Below are 22,007 nucleotides of genomic sequence, written 5' to 3'. Positions count from 1 at the left end.
GTGGCATGTGCGCAGAAAAGGGTTCTGCCGCATTGTTCTCCCATACAGCATCTCCTTGTGCAAAGTGCGCTGAATAGTTGAACGATGCGCAGTGACACCATCTGCAGCAAGATCATGTTGTAGGTCTTTGGAGCTGGTCTGTGGGTTGTGTGACTGTTCTCACCGTCCTTCTGCTCTGATAATCTATGATTTTTTTTTATGGCCTGCCACTCCGGGCCTTAGCTAGAACTGTGCCTGTGGCCTTCCATTTCCTCACCATGTTCCTCACAGTGGAAACTGACAGCTGAAATCTGTTAGCTAGCTTTTTGTATCCTTCCCTTAAACCATTTTGTTTGTTTTTAGTTCATTTGACAGTTGTTCTGAGGCTCCCATGTTGCCACTCTTCAGAGAAGATGCAAAATGGAAACCAACTTGCAACTGGCGGTCTTAAATACCCTTTCTCATGATTGGCTGCAACTGTGTATGTAGGTCAAGGGTCAATGAGCTTACCAAACAAGATTTGACACCGCTGGTCTACCTCAAACTGTTCTTCAAAGGCGTAAATGACTGCTTCAACACATTCGCAATTAAATAGCAAACAGTGTCTAGTTTTATTCATGTCAAATCAACCTTCATATAAAGCCTATATGAAGATGAAATCCTTTTGAGTCTCAGCATTATGAAAATTTCATTTTTAAATAAGTTAGATATGCAACTAAAGAAGACAACAGTCAAGTTTTTACCTTTTATTTGTCAAGACCACAAGAACATTTTAAGATGACGAAACCTAATTACATCTTGATCCTTCAATCAAATAGATTGAATCCAAAGAAAACCAATATAATTTACAGCAAGATGAGCATATCATTAGGCGCTCTGATGTGGGGAAAAAATGAACAAACAAATCACATTATTTAAAAATATATCAGAAAACGAAGTAAGACCTGACACACCCAAATCAACTACAAGCCTAGTTTTACTCTATTCAATAAGAAAAAAATGCCGTTTTTAAAAGTGTGTGTTTGCCTTTTTATATAGTATTTGAAATTATGTCTTATCCCTCAAAATACACAACCACGACTCATCCAATGATCCACAGACACATGAAAAACAATTCAATAGCTCCTTTGCTTTCTCCATATTTATGGTCTTGACCTCATGTAAGCCACTAAACATATGTGGATCACCTTTTTTTATAAGCAGCGAAGGGCCAGGGTCATTGTCAGGCTGCGGTGACCTCCTCCGGTTCTTCCTCCAACAGATATCGTAGATCCCCCTGTTAGACAAACATGTTCATAAAATGAAATGTTAGTAAGAACTAGATGACTTTCCTGAAAGAAAACAGAAAAACTGAATCAGTAAAAACACCAATGATTCTCTGATACGCCTCCTCAGTGTTTGCCTGAAATACTATCTACAAAGTTTGACACCACTTTTAAATCAACTCATTTTACAAGTGTCAAACTATTTAATTATTATTGATAAAGAAATTTGAACACAAATGACTATGAGACGAATATAATTAAACGCTATGGCAGGTTGTTCAGGCGAGCGCCCTTTCCGGAACTGGAATGATAAATGCCAAAACAAGATACAGATTTCAAAATCAAGCTTTCATGATGACATTGTGAAGAGTACAGGCAATAGCATTGACAAAAGGATGTGGGTATAGAAAGGAGTACCTGGGGTGAGTACCTGCATACTTTGACAGTCAGAGTATCCTTGATTTTTAATTTTCCCTTTTCACATGTGGTCTTGCTCACAACACCAACGCTGTGAGGTGTAGAAGCCAGCTGCAAATTATGCGATAAATCCTACCCCCCAGTTAGTTATTATTCCCACTGTCCAGCTTTAATGACTACACAACCGCCAACCCACCACCACCAAACACACACACACTGCAGAGCATTATAAGGCATTGTAAAGAAATGCATGGCATTTGCTGTTCTACTATTAGTGTGTTTACATATTTGTAGTGTATTTATATTTGTCACCATTATGGGTACACAATGCGGATGTCACTTACAAATACAAGTAATGGAAAAAAAATAATCATAGTTTCAATTGTTCCAAAATTTGCAAATGTGTACTACTACTTCTCTAATTTCATATGTAATGCTTAAATTTTTTGTTCATATGGCTGATACATATGGCATACTTTAATCTAACAAATCATTAGTAACCATTGTTGGTAACATTTGAAAATAAATATAAAATCCACCAAGACATGTGCATATGAGAAAAATGTAATAAAAAGACATGTAAATATATATTCTGTGCTTTAATTTTCAACAATTTGATTTTATGATTGATAAATGCATTGATTGAATATATTACACAGCTTTAGTCCATAAAAACACACTATTGGAGTTTAGAATGTAGAAAAATTTCACAATTTGTTTAGAAATTTTCTGAGAAAGAAATTTTGTATTGCAAGTCCAATTGGATTATTTTTTTCTGCTACTTTTTAACAAGGACCAAAACATTCTGAAGAATCAAATGCGACACGAAACGAGGGGTACCTCTGGGCATGTTTGCTCAGGGCTACACTGGCCTTTCCCTCTTGGCTTTGAGTGATTGATTTCTACTTTCTTCTCATTCATCGGGCCTAGTTCTTCATCTTCAGTGCATAATTATGATGCACTATTCGAAAACAGGATATGATAAATGAGACAAATATCAGCAATTGAGTGAACGCAAAGAAGGCAGGAATTTCAAGGGAAAAGGTAGCGTGGGAGGGGTGTGTGAAAGGTTTGGGGAATCGGGGGGCGAGGAGGGGGACACACTTACCTGAGTCTGATCTGAGGTCCTATCAGATCAGTTTTAATTGGACTGAGTGTCACCTTCAGAAAGGAGCAGCTCTTGCTGGCCGTTAAGGACAGGCGGAGAGGCCGAGGCAGCAGCCTCTGTCAGCATGGGCTCCGCTTCTGTTGAAGCCTTGACGGCAACTTCTTCGCCATCAGAGTTCTTGTCTTTCACGGAGCTGTTCTCCTCAGATGCCTTACGTTCTGAGAAAGAAAAATGCATCTGGAGGTTTAGCGCCATCACAAAATGTCCTGTTTCGTTTAACAAATGAAACTGGTCATCACCTTTAACTTTGGGTGAGCGTTCTCTTCCTCTATCCCTATCCCTGTCTTTCTCTCTCTCCCTCTCCCGGCCCTTACTGCGGCTGCGTTGGCGGTGAGATCTGCACTCAGAGCTTCGCGACCTTCTCCTGTCGCGGCTGCGGGAGCGCCGTTTCCGGTCAGATCTGTCCCGGTCAGATCGGTCCCGGTCGGAGTGATCACGGCTGCGCCTTCTATCTCTCTCTCGATCTCTATCCCTGCTCCTGCAGAAGACAAAGGTCTTTGATTGAGATGTACCCAGAAGCAAAATAAATTAGCTGTTAAAAGATATTGTCAAACACTTTTTTTTCAACTAAGCACAGAACATGTAGTGGTCATCCCTGCAATTGAGCAAATTTGTTGAACATGTTCCACGAGAGAGAGTACTGGAAAGATTTAGTCTCAAAGTTGACCTGTCTGGCTTGTTTTCTCTAGAGCTGTGACTTCATTGAAGGAGCACAACACTTTCGAAATGAACCACATTAACAACATACGAGGGGTAAGATTACTTGCTGTTGTTACAACATGTCTTCCTTGTTTGCTTTCACCTCCCTTTAAAGAGACAATTGGGGCTTTTCATTTTTGTTTTTTCAGTGTGTTACAGGTTGTATAATATTGTCGGGCTAGCTCCCCGTTAACATCGTGGCTGCCGAGGGCGTCCTGTTTTTGCTGCTCCCGGTTGGCGCTTGCCTGCTGCACAAAAGGGCATTGTTTGGCCGGCTAGCCCGCCGTTAGTGTCAGTGTTGCCAGTTCCTTTGGAATATTCCTGGCCCCCTTCGCTTTTGTTGCCGTAGCAGTTTTTGATAGTTGGTTCTCGGTTAGCCTGGCTCCTTGCTGCGTGTTTTTTGGCTGGCCAGCCTAGAGTTTTTTGCGATAGTGTCCGTCAGCCTTTGTTGATTATTCTTGTTTAACCTTGTTAGCCGTCAGTGTTTTATTTCTGCCTGTTAGCCTTCTTTTTCCCTGCTTGCCTTTGTTAATACCATTACTGCATCCACCTTTTACAACACCTAGGCATTCTCCAGAAAAACGACAAAACTTTGCTTAAAAAACTTAACCTAAACTCATAAATTAACACAAAACAAATAAGGTGGTTGGCTTAGTTTGTGCCAGTGCACATGAGGTTGCAGCTCAGGAAATCAAGGACAAGACAGGTTGTTTTATGGGAAAATAATTTGAATAGACCGATGAAATATGAATAGATTTTGAGCAAAAAGCATGTACTGTTTCCTCACTTTGCGTGTTTTAGGATTTGTGAACACCTTAAAAAAAGTTTTTTAAATAATAAAATAAAATCAGCCATTTTTTGACTTTCGTTCCTACTTTAAACCTGACATTACAAAGTCATTTGTGTTACCTGCTCCGTCTACGGTCTCTGGCTCTGTCTTTGTCTCTGCTCCTGGAACGCCGACGATCACGCGACCGACTCCTTTTTCGCTCTGATGCTCGGTTTGAGTGGCGACTATTGGAATTGCTTCTTCTAGCCCGTCGGTCACGGTCCCTATCCCGTTCTCTGTCACGCTCCCTCTCACGTTCGCGCTCCTTCTCCTTTTCCTTCTCCTTTTTCTCCTCCTCATCTTTACGCTTCTTCTCACGCTCCTCCTTTTCGCGCTCTTCTCTTTCTTTTTTAGCAGCAGGGGTTTCCACTTGCGGGTCCTCTGAACGACGTCGTAATTTCTCCTGTTAAAAGCGACCAAAAACGTATTCATTGACAAATAATCAAATACATATGGAAGAAGTATGTAATTCATTGATCCGAGAGCACGCGAGGCAGACGACACCCCGTGGCTGCCGGTTAAGGTCGACCATCTTTGTATTACAGAGAATGCACATAGGATGTAGTGTTGTGCAGTGTTTTGTATCAAATTGGCTGATGGATGAGTCTGGGGCACTTGTAATGTTGATCAGAACTGTCCAGAACGATTAGTAGGGGACAGGCTAGTCTGTTTTCCTCAGCCAAAATCTAATTCGGAAAAAAGTTTGAGATGGATGAAGGCATGCCGGCGCCCTCTCGATCAACACAACGTGCAGAAAATCAATGGAAACCGGAACAAAGCTATTTGTTCAACAGTGAGTGTTTTGATGTTATTGAAGTTTTTGCTGCTTTTGGGTTGGTTAGTTGTCAGTGAAAGAATATGGTACTGTGAGCACGTATATAATTTTAACGGTCACAGCACTTTCGGGTAACTGCAGACTGTTTGATTGTCCTGGAGCTGCTCAATGGCTGAACTTTTGCCAATCTGGTTATTATCCGGTCCATTGTGCACTTGTCTTCCGTTTTCTTCCACTGTTTTTTCTACCCATTTCAAGGCATTTTAAATCATTTTAGCTGAATAGCCAACGATTTTTCTTTATAGGTGCTTCCCTTTCCAATCAACTTTTTATTCAAAGACCGCCGTTCTTCGGGGCAGTGTCATGAACGGCTCATTTTCCTTTAATGCATGATCAACCGGTGCTGGTTTCATCATCCTTAAATAGGGCCCACCTGTTTCACACCCGTTATATTTTTTCTCTTCCCCAAAATTGATGAACTCAAGAGATTGGTTGCCACATTGTTTTTTTAACACACCCCTTTGAACTATTTGCCCAATTTGCAAGCCTTCAGAACAAGCCTATTCTGAACGCTAGGCCTTGTTTGTTGTCTGAAAATCCACAGCACTTACTGGTAACTGGTCTGGCATGTAACAATAAAAAATATACTAAGAACCAGGAATAGTCTAGTTGGTCACATTACACCGCTATTATTTAGAACAGCACTGAATGAACGAAAACTTTTTTCGAACATCAAAATAAAAACTGAACAAAAACAATGACTCAACAACAAAATAACGTTCGAAATATGTTCGAAAAGGGGGAGTAAGAAGCAAATGCTTATATTCCCTACCCCTTCATCTTTCCCACCAATACACCAATGATATCACAACAATTATAACGATATTAATAATAACAATTTCGATTTAAGAATAGGAACAATAACACAAAGTTAACTAGAGGCACTATTCCCTATCTCCCGCACCACCCTCCTCATCTCTGTATTCCTCCAGGAATGTTCCTTTGTATCTAAACCTGAACAAGTGAATAGTTGGACACTGTTTGATCTCGTCTTGTAAATTGTTCCAAAGTTTGACTCCGCACACAGACACACACATACTTTTCCTGGTGGTTCTCACCTTTGGGATTATGAATTCACTACAGCCCCTAAAGTTATAATTTCCCTCTTTCCGAATGAATAATTTACAGTTGTTTTCTGGCATGATGTTTTTGTGGACCTTAAATAGCAGTTGTGCAGTGAAACATTTTACTAAATCATCCAATTTTAATAATTTGGACTGCAGGAGTAAAATATTAGTATGGTCTCGATATCCTACCCCGTGTATAAGTTAAAATGGACGGTGTGTAATATTTGACCACTAGATGCACTGTGTTGTGTCGTACAACAGAAATCGAGTGCTTTTAAGAAGCACAAGGAAGAATAAAAACTACAGAAACATTTTTGTTTTCTCATGTTGTGTCAAATAAATAAACATTCCTCCACCTATGAATGCTTTAAAAAATGCATTTTTATATAATAGTTCATGTATTTTTCTTATTATTCACATTAATACTTCTTGTTTAATTGAAGATTTTTTTTACCATTAGGAGGCTAAAAAATACTCACAGTCCCTTTAAGAAATTCGTCATCTACTGAGTCGAGAGCCAGTTGAGCAACTCAAGAATGTATATCACTGCGCCCTCATTAGTACATATAAAAAATAAATACAACCAAAGGTGTTTTGTAAGTGAAAATAGTCAATCATGGGATAAATAAGTTATAGAATACGTAATTTATCAAACTGGTGATGCAGTTTCCATGTTCCTTACCAGAGACTCTGAACAAATGGAAATTAAACCACTTTTGCTCGTTTATATAATTTTATATACTGGATCACTCATTGCATATCCTCTTTGTCTTTGTCCGCATTGTCTCTCAAAAATCTGAATCCATTTCTATGTGTAAATGGTATGGGACTTTTGACATACTCATAGATCGCCAAAATTTTGCATCCACTCTTACATGGTTAGCGTCTTGGGACACCTTGATTCCAGGTTTGGACGATTTTGGGGAAAACAAAACTAAATGCGATTTTTTAGACCTGGATTGCAATTTCGATTCGATTTTAAAAGAAAAGTGCATTTCTGTGCTTGTTTTGTTTTGGGGTAGAACTTAAACAGTGACATGCATAGTTACCTCGAGATGATTTCCTTAGAGACCGAGAGTATACGACTGTAAAAAAATAACTACATAACTACACATAAAAACAGAATTGCAGTCGAATATAAAACGAAATCGGAGGGCTACTCCTTTCAGTGTAGTAAAACGATTTTGAGAAAGCCTGGCTAGCTACACACTAGCGTCGGTTAATTCTGCAAAGTCTTTGTGATGATTAAAATACAAGAGTCACAAATGCAGCAGTTTTCCATGAGTAGTCGCTCCAAGTTTCATTGGTAATGGATCTCGCGGCCAAGTGCTCCCTTTCATTGGTAATGGATCTGGCGTCCAAGTTGTCAGTTTCTTTGGTAATGGATCTGGCATTCGTGACTAGGCGCATTTGATTTAATTAATTTGTTTTCAATGTGACAAGACACTAAAGCTACGAGCTGTGGAATTTGTTTTGGTGTCCATTTGTGCAGAGCTGTTTGACTGGCAGCTTACAAGAGACTATCAAAGTCATGCACACACGTCTTGCAAACTTCGCCTTTATTGGTTGGTGCAAAAAAAAAAAAAACCCGCTTCTGATGAGCCGGCACTATTCAACCATTAAATTTGACAATTCTTGTTGGCCAAACACTCAATCACTAAAGTGACAAACTGGAACTATATATCCTAGGAAAAAAAACGCAGCGTTTAGCGGTTACACTATCGCACTACGTCACAACGCGATATTGATTAGATTTTGGTTAATCATGCAGCCCAGCCCTACTGCATAATATAATTGAGACACTTTTCTGCTGACTTTTGAGAAGTTTGAATAAAACGAAATAAATGATGCGACTATATCGGGAATATCGACTACAAAGTCTCTAGCTGTGTTGCTCAGTTCAAGATACATGGATACCGTAAATATGGTGGCAGTGGCTTAGCGCTCTCTGTCGGCTCTATGGACAGTTTTTCCCCTTCAACAACTGCACCATGAAAATGATGGGACTATTACCTTGAGTTCCTCCACAGTGGATTTGATCTTGGCATACCCCATGTGTTGCTTTCCCATCAAGTGATCATCCACCCGAGACTGAGCATCACCAACAATAAGAAAGGCTCCGCACACTTCACAAACTTCCATTTGTTTCTCCTGGGCGGCAAAACTCTCAATTGTCTGAATGTAAAACGAGGACATTATCATTTCCTTGACTTCAATAATGCATAACACTTCTAGTGAGGAAAGTACTCTCAATAATATTAATTCAAAGTCTACATAAAATTGAATTGTATCGTATTTAAATTTGAGGTGTTAAATGTAGACTACTGTTTGTATACTTAATACTGTTACGGGAAGTAGGTAGTTTTACTCCGTTTATTTACACACTAGTGTTATGACAAGATTACATTTATACATAAGCGACAGCAAATTCAGATGAGTTATGCGGCTCACTGATGGGTTGGAGCTAAGCAATTCCCGCTCCTCCTTCAGCTGCTCAACCAACTTCATCATTCCTTGAGCCTCCTCCACACGGCCCTCAGAACCCAGCTCCTCTATCTGAAGAAAAAAAAAGGTTGAACTGTACTGTTAAGAAGATGATAAAATGTCACGGTGAATAACTTTCTACAAACCTGCACAACCAAGTCTTCGATCTTTTCTGTCAGAACTTGGGCCTTCTCATCATTCTTGCCTGCAGGAGCAGGAGCTTGCTGGATAAAGGAAAACACTGGGCTCTTAGTGGCAATTAAGACAAACACCAGTGTCTATGTCAAATGTAAACCACAAACCCCTGCATTCTGTTGAGCTTGGGAAAGAGCAAGTCGAGCATGACCTCGACGGATTCGCCGCTCCACTTCAGCTAGGAGTGACTGCAGATAGCGCAGAAAATCACGCTCATATCCCTCTTTCATAAATCGTGAGCTCTTTTCATATCTGCACGGAAAAATGTAGAAACAAAAAAAAAAATCATTAATAGGTAAAATTTAAATAAGACATTGAATATGATTTGAGGACAGGGTCGAATTTTCAAATGTTTTCAATTTAATATATAGTAATAAAAATGTAAATTCAAGTGTGTAAAGCACAACAAAACACTTCACACAATGCTATTATGAGTAAATTAATTTTTTAATGAACTGTACGGAATTCGCACCTTTTTTACTGGCTGCTGCCACCTACTGGCTTGTATTACCATTGCAGCATCTGACGAGCTCCTTATGATGAGCGTGAAAGCTTTCTAGAACCCCTTGTATAAACTTTTACTTTTATCGACATTCCTGGGGTCGGCGTTTGGACTGTACTTGAAAGAGGCCTTTTCTTACCTTAACTAATTTCATGCTGACAAATACAAACAATAACGCAGGGGAAAATATATCAGGACAGCGTCACTTTCCAGCGCTCTCCCCACCCACATTCCTCCAACCGAATGTGATCTGCTCTAAAAGGCTTTGCTAAAAGTAATATAATTGCAAACAGCAAAGTGGAAAATAAAGTACAAGGGCTCTTTCTTATCTCCAGACAGAAGAGCAGTTTCAGCGACTGACTGCTGTCACTGTCTTGTACTACGGACAGACAGAAGAGATCTTTTCTTCCTCATGCCATGAGGCTCTTTAACTCTACCCGGCAGGGTAAAAGCCCACATTAAACCACACCACCTACATTGCATATTACCGAATTTTATTGCAATATGTATTCTGTGTAGCACTATTTAGATATTCTATATAACACGCTACAGTGGGCATTTGCACATCACACTGGGTGTTTGTATATTATATTATTTTTGCTTTATTATTGTATTGTTCTCGCCTCAGGGATGCTGCTGGAAATGTGAATTTCCCTTCCAGGATGAATAAAGTATCTATCTATCTATCTATGAACTCAGTTGGGTTTTGTTAAAACACACTTGATGGGAAAAAAATATTCAATTTTTTACTTTTGAATGACAACTCCCGCCTTTAAATACACCCAAAAAAATCTGACATTGCATTCCTTACAATTTCCGAAGATTTTCATCGTGGATTTTTTCACAGGGCCCTTTCAAGAGAAAATGACACATGTAAGTACGAACACATGAACACGTCATATAGTGTCAACAAACATTTTGGTTAGCAGACTAAGCAAATCGTAGTTGATCACTTACCCAAATCAGAGCGGGTATTAGTAAATAATTCCGCTGGACAAAAGCCACACAAATAATATCGACATACCTAGAATGAGAGAAAAACATGCCTGTTGATAAATGTATTAATTCCAATAAATTACTCGTGTCTGCGGGTTGAAATCTGATCGCAATGCAATATATTAGTGGAATCCCCAATAGCATTAGCAGAGTGACAAATTATTTAACGTGTGTCAATTTGTATACAGTACATGTATTGTCCAATCACCTATACGTAATAGCGGTGTTATTGGATTATTGAAAAAAATAATAGTTGCAAAGAACGATTCCAAAAAGCGTCATCACAATATATTTCCTAAAAATAAAAGCCGTTGTTTTCTTTAGCTAGCAACACCACGAGGCTCCAGTTAGCAAAATATGCTAACTTACGCTCTCGTCGTCCCATTTGACGTTACATCTCTTCTCGTCGGGGGCCAGATTCCTGTCACGGCCCATTAACTCGTCGAGAAGCTGAGCAGCGGAAATCATGTTTGCTTAAATTTGAAGTGCAACTTCTAAATGCAACAATAGGCCACCGAGCATTTATTCACACCATCCCAAAAGCGCTCGAAGTACATTGAAATAAAATGGCAGCGGTGATTACGTCAGACGGCCGCCAACTGCTTCTTCTTCTTCGCCTTCTTTTTCTTCTTCAGGTTTAACGGCGGTTGGCATCCATCGCAATGGTGCATTTCCGCTCCCCATCACCCGCCACCTCTTCCATCCTGCAAATCTTCTCAAAAGCGCGTGCTTCTAAAAAAATGGAAAATTATCCTCAGCAAACTTTTTATTGAAAACTCCATCACCTCTAATTCCAGCAGATCTCTTTTCATTTCTTTTAGCACTGTACAAATGGCAGTTCATTATTACATTCTCCACAGATTTCCTCTTTGACATCCCTCACACAACCCGAGGCGTGTTCAGGAGAGTGATCAGACATGTAGTCTCTTGATAATCGCTTGCCGCGCACTGCTGAACGTTTTGTAATCGCTCACTGTGATTGCCTTACTGATCCAAAATGGCCGACGACAGTACAATGGATTTCGTTCTACAGCTTGCTTTGAGCAAGTTGGCTGATATGAGCGACAGTTCGCATATTGACACAGTTAAGGTTATCCTAAACGCAGTGGAAGGGTCATACCTGTCTTGCATTGTTCACAAACATTACCAGGCAATGTAAGACGATATATTACATCGCCAACAGCACTCGTCAGGGTGAAATCCTCCATCTTCTGCACTGTCGACGCCATGTTGGAAATCAAAGTAAGCGGTCTTTCTCCCGTGATTACTCGGGCACGCGAGCGCTCAATAATCACTGGCCGTTCAGAAGCTAGCGATAGCTCGCGATAGCAATCACTCACTCTCCTGAACACGCCTCCGGTGCCATGTTTCACCATCAATTTCAATATTTTGTTTAAGGCAATGTGTCCAATCCTCAAACATGACAACACTGGCTCTGCCCTCCTGCATTCACCAACAACCCTTGCCGTCCTAACAACGCCTTGAATCCCATACACGTGTCTCCTGCCAAGTGCTTCTTCTTCATATTTGGGTATAAAGGCATCCATCTTTTTGGCTCATTACCGGTCCCGATCATCAGATCTTCGTCATCGTTCCACTTCTCAAAATCTGTTTAAAAGTCCCTTACTCCACAACAAATGTAAAAAAAAGTCCTCCGTTGAGGCCCATTGTCCGAGTCCAGCAATCCTATCATTGAACATTCTTACTCCTTCTTCCACTGACCATTTCTTCTGTCCTCTTTTTAAATGTTGTACTCCATGCAGTCCATTCTGACATGCTCCACTGACTCTTCCCTCTGACACTCACATAATCCATTGGCATGCTTCTCCATCATTCTCATGTTCTTGTTTAAGGCAGTGTGTCCGATCCTTAATCATATCAACACAGTCTCTACTCTTCTGTTATTGCCTTCAACTCTTGCTGTCCTGACATTGCGTTGAATTTTATACATGTTTGGGCTTCTGATCTCTCCATCCAACATACTCGGCCATTTTTGACGTAATTAATTATACATTTAGCTTGTGCTCGACTAACGCTTAAATGCATTTCAACCTTATGTGACCTTTTCGCCAACTTGATCACTCTCTCATTCCCCTGAACCCCCAAATGTGCTGGCTGGCACCCAACAAAATGGGACCTGCCTCCTCTTCCTATGTATTCTTGTGACAGTGTTAAGAACTGGATTTAAAATTTCCTGCTTACTTTTTGAATTAAATTAAGGAATGCTTTCAGGTCGCCAACTGCGAAAGGGAATCCCACTTTTGAACACCGAAAATAAAAATAAAACTGGAATTTTATCTTAAAATACACACACGCAATTAGAACACATATACACTGTGGAAATATACATTATTGATGAATAACAGTGGAACGGTGTGGCAGGTAAGTCAGTTGTTGTTTGCAGATGACACAGCGCTTGTGGCTGATTCTGAGGAAACATTGAGAAAGTTGGTAATCGAGTTTGGAAGAGTGTGTGATAGAAGTAAGGTTGCATGGACAGGTGCTGGAAGAAGTTGAAAGCTTTAGGTACTTGGGTTGTGATGTGGTAGCAGTTGGTGGAATGGAGTGCGAGGTATTGACAGAGTGAATCAAGGAAGCAAGGTTCTGGGTGCTGTGAGGAGAGTGATGAGCAACAAAAGTATGAGTATGGATGTTAAGAGGTGACTGTATGAGAGTGTGATTGTGCCGACTGTGTTGTATGGTGCAGAGACTTGGAGCCTGAACGCAGATTTGAGAAGGAAATTAAAAATTTTTGAGATAAAGTGTTTGAGGAGTATGTTAGGAGTGGCAAGATTGGATAGATTGAGAAATGAAATTGTAAGAGCTAGAACTGGAGTAGTAGTGGAACTGAGCAAGTGTGTGGATAAGAGAGTAATCAGTTGGTTTGGACACATGGAGAGGATGGACGAGGACCGAATGTTGAAGAGGATCTACAGAGCAGAAGTAAATGGAAGGAGAACAAGAGGAAGGCTGCGATTGACCTGGATGGATGGTGCTATGAGTGCTCTGCAGGAAAGAGGTTGATAGGTTGGTCGTTTTGGTTGTAACATTTCTCAGAATTCACTGTGTGAATATAACTTGTTTTTATATTCTTAAATATAAAAACAATTTTTCACACACACACACACACACACACACACACACATGAAGTAACGTTTCAATAATCAGTCTAATTGCATCTCTTGTACGTTTATCAGTTGTGTCACCCTTACCCGAGTGACATGGGCGCTTTCTTTTGTCCCGTTTCATCTGGAAGGACGAAAGCATGACCAACTTGGGTGCTGCGGGGCTTAACTTGTTTGGGTGTTTGGGCTTTTCGGTTGGCCATGGTCCAAAAAAGTTTGTGTGTGTTTTTTGCTACTTTTTCCCTTTTTTATTTTCTTTGTTTTTCTACTTGTTTGTCTTGCTGTCGGTCACCCCTCTCGAGGGATATAACGAGGGGAGATAGATAGATGGATAAATGTTTGACACTTGTGCCACAAGCACATTCTATGAGTGTCATGATTACTGATTCGGGGCACCTGCGAATGCCCCGTTGGCATCAACAGCCCTGAGTACTGATTGGTTCATGGACTCTTTTTAAACCCCCGGCTTCCAAGAGGAAACTGTCAGACTCTCCTGCGAACCTACGCTTCTGCTAGGCAAGCACCGTACCCTCCGACAATCTCCTGCTCTGTTTTCTCCTGCCTGTTACCTGTTGCCGACCTGTTTCCAGACCCGTTTCTGCCCTGCTCTTCCGTCCCGGCCATCGACCTGTTTTGCCCTGTTTCCTGCCTGATACTTGTTGCCGACCTTTTTTCTGGACTCGATTACCGCCCTTGCTCCCCTGTCCCGGCTATCGACCAACTTTCCTCCCACCCAAGACTATCCCTGCTCGACACGGAAGTGCCACTTCCGTGTTCCTGCCATCAGCTACCCGTGTCCGACGATCATTGGATCGTGGAAGCAAGCACTGCTCTCTTTTTTTAATAAAACTGAGTTAAACGAACGCTATTGGGTCCTGTCTCCGTCCCTGGCTTGTGACAATGGGGTTGGAATTGTCCAGCCACATTATACAATGTAATGAACAGACATTACCATTGGTTTATCAATATTATTTTTTTTCTTCAGAAGCGGCTGCAAATGAGGTAATCCCCATTACAGGATGACCAGGCTGCAATGGATGTTGCAAGGGCATCAACAGACAATACACATATAATATAGGTAATAACAAAATGTCCGTTTGACAGCTTCCTGATGTGAACATCATTCACGAGCTATTGCATATCAATCTGTTTTAAGCCTACATTTAAACACTTCCACTGAGGTTGAAGATCGAACCTCCACAGCACCGTGGCCAAAATGGGGAATGCTCTCAAACCTGTGGATTTCTTCTTGACTTTTGGGATCACTAGTAGACCAGCATTTTCCAAACAAAGGCTCCAAAGCAGGAACAGAGGGGGAAATTGAATCTGAAAGATATGAGGGGACAAGACCATGCATACATTTGTACAATGCCAACAGAACCTTAAAATCCCATCTTGAACTGACAAGGAGCCAGTGAAGGTTCTCCAAAACATTCTTTTACTGATGATATAAAACGAGGTATGGCATGCATTCATACACTGCGTGATTATTGTAGTCAACAAACAATCTGCAAGAAAACTACCATAAAGAACCACCCCGGGATTTAAAGCTACATCAGGAAACACTATTTTGAAGCAATGAATGAGACAAATAAGACCGAACAAAAACGAAAACCATCGGTACTTAATGCTTTCACAGGCACAAACCACTATCAGTGTTGTGCGTGGGCATGTGCACTGTGCAATGGAAGGACAGCTCGAGGAGTAGGAAGGAATTTCAGAACATCATATCTCCTCAGTCACTGTTAGCAGACGATAACGTCATTGTAGATTGCTAAGATTGTTGACATTTTCTTCATAGTCTGTCTACACGGTCCATGGTTCACAAATTCCTTAACAGGGTTGTCGGGCCGGCAATTCCTGTAGTGTGTCTTGGGCAAGTACAGCCTAGTGGTGCCTATCACTTTCCAGGGCGTTTTTAAGGTGTGGGTTTGCTCTCCCACATGAAACCAATAGTACTGGTGCCATTGGTTACAACTAGCGAGAAAATCCTCCTGCTATAACAAATATACAGAACCTTTTCATCTGGTCACTATTGTTTTTCGGTGTAAAGCTTCATCCAACTTTTCAAAGATGAGCCGGACCTCTACATTGACAGGCAGCGTTGTGTTACAATACTGAAACTAAATCACTTTGTGAAAACGTATTTCTTCGGAAATTTTTATTAGCAACCCGTTTTATCGTCTTACTCTCTTTCTCAATATGAGTAAATAGGTGTTGCGTTGTGTTTGTTACGTTTATTATCGCTTAATAAGGGGAATCGCAATCATTAATCAGGTGAGCAATAGGCTGAGGTTGGCAGGTATGCAAAAATGACTCCCGATGTGTGAACTGGTATTGAATGTCATTATTACTGTGCAACAATAATTCTTTTGACCTGTGTATGTAAGGGTTTTCGAATGACTCCACGAATACTAAGTGGACAAGTCCCCTCCCAAACACAAACACAAAAATTCTACATTTTAATTTGCCACATTTAATATGGCGGACGCGCTGACGTACTCAATCAGCTGAACCAATCGGAAGAAGCGGTTAGAGTTGTTCTACCGTCCGAAAGTGTTCAGTCCCGACGTGGTATATCTTTTGGCAACCAACCGAAGGAACGTAAGCGCTGCCGATGAGCTTGACTGGAAACCGGGCGTTAACTTGCACTCCAAATTGAACAAAAAGAAAAAGAAGTGGCCTCTTTGTTAGCATTCAAGAAACTGTTTGATCCTTTTGCGGAAGTAGTTTATTAACCTCAATGATCAGCACCGTAGACTGCTCTTTCTCTGCTACTGCTACGTAAGCTAGCAACAAGCACAGGAGTTCATTTTTGCTCAATGGCTAAATGTGTTGACCATTATTGTTATCTGACTAGACCGTGAGGATTCAGTTTATCATATGAACTTAGAAATCTTGTAGTTTGTTCAAAAATGTCCACCATTTCGTTGGATAAAGAACTCCAGGAGCGACTGAGAGAGGCTTCTGCAATCGGGGACATTGATGAAGTGCGCACATTGGTAGAGAGTGGTGTGAACCTCAATTCCCAAAACGAAATAAATGGATGGTAAGTTTGGGGATTAACGTATAACAAGTGAAATGCCCAACGCGAAAAAATATAAATGGTTCGTTAAATCTTTTTTAGCAACTTAGTCAAGTTATTTGATGAGTTGCATGTTCTGTTTGCGTGTGTGTCATCCTATTAGGCAAATAATGGCTTAATCCTGCCTGTCGGAAATCCCTTTAGGATGTTTATTTGTGCTTTGTTATAAAAATGTTTTTTTTCTTACCGAGCAATAAACCATTAATAACATGGATTCTGTTTGAACTGATGTCTGTAAGTACTTAATTGCTATAACATTAGATTCAAACAAACTTCGTTTAAAATATACTAGGCAGGCATTTGTTTAACATGTGTGTAATCTCACCAGGACTTGCCTGCATTGGGCATGCAAGCGGAACCATAAACAGATAGTGTCCTACTTACTTAGTTGTGGTGCAGACAAAGACATCCTCACCGCTAAGGAAGAGCTGGCTTCTCAACTCACGTCGAAACCGGAGATCAAACGACTTTTAGGAGGTAAACTGTTTGAGCTAATGTATTTTGCTTTGTAACTTCTGATTCTATGTTTATCTTGACATAGTTCAAAATATTCCCGTTAGACATGAGCTCCAACTCCACTGAACTTTTTCAACACACCCCGCTGGCTGTATTTGTCTTTTTATAATTTTAAGTTTGTTAATCTCTTTTTTTTTTTGCACTTATTAAAATTCAATGTAGAGAATTTTGAAGCAAATGTAAGATAAGCATCTGACTTTGAATTAGAAAAGCTATTTTCGTCTAGGTTTCAAGGTTTTTGTTTATTGATTTATTTTGCTTCCGCAGTTGAAGTTGAGGACGTGCCTGAAGTCCAGGAGCCTGAGTTGCCGATCATCCCCAACTATTTGTCCAACCCTCCTTTCTTATACGCTAAAATGGATAACAAGATGGAACTTATACTTTCCCAGCACATTGCACAAAATGGGTCCGTAGAGCAGACGGAGTCTACAGACTGCAGTCCTGCTCCGCTTTCTCCAAGCCAGCCTTTTCAGATGTCGCAGAGCCTGACCTCCGATGACCCTCTTTCACTATCAAGCTCTATCACTAACAGCCAAGTTCAAACGAGGGAATTGGTTTCAGCGGTTGAGCAAAATGGTGGATCTCCTTCCTTGTGTGCATCTAACAACCATACAGTCATAAATTGCCCAGTGCCTGTGGATCTGTCCGTCGAGCCGCACCTCGTCAATCACGCAATGCCGTACAACGGAACCATTAGCTCTCCTCCCTTGGCCTCGCCCAGCGCAGGTTTGGCTTGCAGCAATGGGAGTCCAGTTCAAGCTCCAACAACAGCAACAAACTCAACTCCATCGATCAGCAGACAGAAAACTGTCCCACAACAGATAGGCTACAGTCAACCAGGTGGACCTTTGCCAGCCTTTCAGCCATTTTTCTTCACAAGCACGTTCCCTGTCAATGTGCAAGGTGAGGGAAAACTCAAAAATTCAAAAAAATGTGTCGTGCTGGTACCAATGGATTGTATCTCAGATTTGTTTAGATTTTGTCAAAAATAATTGTGACTTTGCTTTTGGTGTCCAACAAAGAAACCAGAAACCAAAGGTCATGCTTCAGTCTTACAGTTCTTAACACATATGGCACATTATGTATTGTGATGCCTTGCATTGTAGAGCTTCTCAGAAGCAAATGATTCCCATTCTCCACTGACTGAAAATAACAAAATTCATGGTAAATTGATCTTAATTAAAGATTTTGGTAAAAAGATTATATTGAATTTTGATTAAAAAATGTCTAATGGTATTTTTGGTTTTCAGTTTTTTTTAGTCTTGGTGACGATTAAAGTTTGCTAATTGTATTATTACTGACTACGATACCCCTTGTTTTTGTTTTTTTCAATACACGTGCTATTGATGGTAAATGGTCTGTATTTATATAGCGTTTTTCAATTCACTGAAGACTTCCCAAGGTGCTTTACAATGTACTCCACATTTACCCGTTCAAACACACACACGCAGATAGCGGAGTCTGCCATGCAAGGTGCCTATTTACTTATCGGGGGCATTAGGGGTTCTACCTCCTGAGCTACTGCCGCCCATAGGCATTTTAAAATTGCAATTTTGTGCTAAAATTACTGATCATAAATTGTGGATGAGCAGTAATTGGCCCCTGGCTTTAGATTGGACACTACTGGCAACATTCATGTTTTGATAGATGATCTGTTTAAGATGTCCATAAGACATAAGAGGTTTACACGTTCCCTTAAAATTTCATTTTAGAAATAAAGAGCAAGATAACATACTTTAAAAAAATCCATATCACTTGTATTAAGGATCCCTAAAAACTCAATAAAAGAAAACGTTGAATCTTTGTTGGTGCTGATTAATAACAAACACAGATCCGAAAACACAGCAACATTGCACATCACCATTGCTAACAGCAATACACTGAAGGAAAAGTAATATGTATAATACAACATAAGATGTAGATGAATTTTCTATGTCCACAAAATATGGATGGACTGACATGATTGGTTAATTCAGCTCTCAGTCAAACAGGTCTTGAATATTTATAACATTGTATGAGCGCATGTTGAATTGAAATCCTCAATGAATGCATATCCAAAGTAAAAGAATCTGTGGCTGGAACTCCAATGCAGAATTGGTGCTGAAGGTGCGCATCCAGAACCCCAACGCCCGTGAGAACGACTTCATTGAGGTGGAGCTGGACCGCCAGGAGCTCACATATCGCTCACTGCTGAGGGTGTGCTGCAGGGAATTGGAAATCAGCACAGAGCATGTGGAGAAGATCCGCAAACTACCAAACACAATGTTGAGAAAGGTGAGATCAGCTTTGAGAATGAAAACCTGTTGTTGTTGTTTTTTAAGTGTACTGTACATGTGATTTTGCGGACCCGACTTCCTTCTTTTGCCCAGGACAAAGATGTGGCCCGGCTGCAGGACTTTCAGGAGCTGGAAGTTGTGCTGGAGAAATCTGAGGGCTTGTCGTTGTTCTCGGCGACAGGGGGCTTGACTGACAGACCGTGCTACAACATGAAGGCCTCGCGTCTCACCTACTAGAGCACCTGCTCTGCATCCAGCAGTTGTTTCCTCATTGCCCGTCGGATTCTTTGTTAAGCTTTTTTGAGCTTGGGCAATGCATCGATTTTATTCCTGGGATTCGGTCTTTAGCTAAAGTTCTTCAGCTCTCGCCCTCATCCAAGCCCTTTTGCTGCTCAAGTGTTCTCCACTTTATCTGAGAGAATAGTAATGCATGGTGTCTTGGATTATGAGAGAAAACAAGTATCTGGGCCCCTCTCCACACCACTCAGCGCACTTTGTGCCAAGACTATAGGAAGGACAAGGCGTGGCTCCGCGAATACGAGCTTGTCTTCCTGGAGTTTCTGCAATAGCCTTATTTGGACAAGTCTATCCTTAAACTGTGGAGCTAAGTATCAATTGCTTTTTGCTTCGCTTAGATGTGATTGCCACAAAATCGATGTCTACAATAGACCGGACATTGTAGAACCTGCTCCAGCTTGCTCACACGCTTCCATTTTCTCCATGGTGTTGCGTCATTCAGCCTTCGAGTCTTATGCTGCAAAAAGTTGCTGTATTAGTTGATTTATTTGTTGGTCTTTTAAGACTGATCATCTTAGCTGCTGCTTGAACACGTCCCAACACGGAAGGAGATTAAGTAACCTGTGGTGAGGAAAGTGAGTTATTTTTTTAATCGTTAAATATGTACCAATCAGAATTCTTAAATACCTTGTAACTTCAAAATACCTCACCTTCGCTTACGCATGTATAATTTTGTTTTTTAAGTTGTACCCACACACTTATTTTAAGCCTTGACCATGCAATATGGTTTCCAACTGATGAGACTTACACAGTAAAGCCTCGTGAAATTGTCGCTTCTATGGTCGCAGGTTGAATATTGCCTCGTCTGATACAAGGAAATGTCCTCATCAAGCGAGGCTGATGTGCCAGTAAGAATATTTATGCATTATAAAAGAATGCAGCTAGTTTTTGTTTTACAAGGTGGAGGGGAGAGAAAAAGGCACCTGGTTGAAACAACGTTTAGGTTCTAACAGTAGGTCTGTTGCATAACACTAGTCTGTGTGGCCTAGGCTCAAATTGCACTGAAAATTTAAAATAACTCGTTAAGACATTGTTATGTGGCTATGGGTAAGTCAAGAGCCTTATGCCAAATGTGAATATTAATGCTGCTCTTACCATTGTGTTCAGTTGACGGTCAAGCTGATTCCATATTTGAGAGATGCAATAGACAAAGCGCTTGAATTCTGAGATGTATTCTTATTAATCTGCATCCAGCGACCCCCCCCCCCTCGCACTCTTTTATTTTGGGAAACAGTTTGGCCTGTGATGTGTTTGTCAAAACGTTAAAGTCGTAAACAGAAATTTTAAGTATGGCCTGGTCGTTGTTGGAAGAAAGTGCAATGTGTAGTAACAGAAGTGTTACGGCTTTATAAAGACTAAAAAGAAGGCTGTGTCGAGACAGGGTGAGAAAATTTATGCGTCATGTTTGAGTCTGAAATCAAAATTACTAATACATATGTGTGGGTTTGTTAATTGTTTTAGAGTTAAAGAAGGACGCAGTTTGACTTAACCTATGCATCCAGAGTCTGATATTTTTATAAAAAGATGTGTTCTAAATACTTGCAAACATAATCGTAGGCACTGTTATTGTTTCTGGAGACATTCATATGTTCTTTGATAAAGCATGATGAATCACTTCATCAAATACCTGCCTCGTTTTCTTTTAGCCTACTGTTCTCTTGTCAATGTTTGATCCGTGTGGGTATGAAAGCAGCTTCTAATCATATTGTAATTCAACTTTAAAAACACCAGGGGGCGGTGGAGTAAGCTCACTTTTCCATGTTCATTCGGTATACGTATCTTCAAACAGCTATTTTAGAATGACAAAAATTCCTAGCAAAACGTTCCTTTTCAATGAATGGAACAACTTTTTTGTCATACTGGCTAACACGTCATTAAATTTCGTAAATCACTATATTTTTGAATCATCATTCTTGAAGATCTTAAGAAATATATAGGAATAAAGGAAGGTGACAAATCTGCTATTTACAGCACAATATATTATCTTAATATCAAAACACAACAGATTAGGAATATGTATTCTATCCTGAAATCGGGAAACAATCAAAAATTGTATTTTAAGTCTTAAAACTACCCACTAGAAAAGTTTTTGGACTTCACCATGCAGCTGTACGTTGTTATCTGACCCAGGGTTTGCACAAGCCACTGGCTGTAGTACATTTTGTTTTTCCCCAATAATCAAGACCATTTGTTATGTTCCCTGTTTGATATAAAGTACATAAACAACCACAAGTCGTAGTCGTAGTATGCCTTGTATATCTGACGCTTCTTG

General features: G+C 40.5%; 2 protein-coding genes across 6 annotated transcripts; one reads left to right on the top strand and one right to left on the bottom strand.

Moving 5' to 3' along the window:
- Positions 1–712: 712 nt before the first annotated feature.
- luc7l3 (LUC7-like 3 pre-mRNA splicing factor) lies at positions 713–11,039 on the bottom strand. 5 transcript variants are annotated; one of them, XR_015850112.1, is made up of 12 exons: positions 10,806–11,039; positions 10,398–10,464; positions 10,252–10,291; positions 9,046–9,190; positions 8,890–8,967; positions 8,711–8,815; positions 8,273–8,434; positions 4,438–4,760; positions 3,069–3,307; positions 2,770–2,987; positions 2,502–2,622; positions 713–1,255 (listed from the first exon to the last, which is right to left on the bottom strand). XR_015850112.1 is itself a non-coding variant. In XM_088332836.1 (11 exons), the coding sequence occupies exons 1-10, from the start codon at positions 10,902–10,904 to the stop codon at positions 2,803–2,805; spliced, it is 1,443 nt and encodes a 480-aa protein (XP_088188962.1). In that variant the 5' UTR covers positions 10,905–11,039; the 3' UTR covers positions 713–2,622; positions 2,770–2,802. The 5 variants fall into 5 exon arrangements, 3 of the variants coding, with proteins under 3 accessions (XP_088188962.1, XP_088188969.1, XP_088188954.1); XR_015850111.1 differs by having other exon boundaries at positions 2,502–2,987; XM_088332836.1 differs by having other exon boundaries at positions 713–2,622.
- A 5,080-nt stretch (positions 11,040–16,119) lies between these two features.
- ankrd40 (ankyrin repeat domain 40) lies at positions 16,120–21,967 on the top strand. Its single transcript, XM_088332814.1, has 5 exons — positions 16,120–16,610; positions 16,975–17,123; positions 17,430–18,065; positions 19,255–19,436; positions 19,532–21,967. Exons 1-5 carry the CDS (start codon positions 16,477–16,479, stop codon positions 19,673–19,675), a joined length of 1,245 nt encoding a protein of 414 aa, XP_088188940.1. The 5' UTR covers positions 16,120–16,476; the 3' UTR covers positions 19,676–21,967.
- Positions 21,968–22,007: the final 40 nt, after the last annotated feature.

This window comes from Urocampus carinirostris, chromosome 1 (genome assembly GCF_059441175.1).
Source record: "Urocampus carinirostris isolate Australia breed hairy pipefish chromosome 1, RoL_Ucar_1.0, whole genome shotgun sequence".
Classification (NCBI taxonomy): Eukaryota; Metazoa; Chordata; class Actinopteri; order Syngnathiformes; family Syngnathidae; genus Urocampus; species Urocampus carinirostris.
Note: the sequence above shows the minus strand (reverse complement) of the source record. Positions and strands in the feature narration are given on the sequence as shown.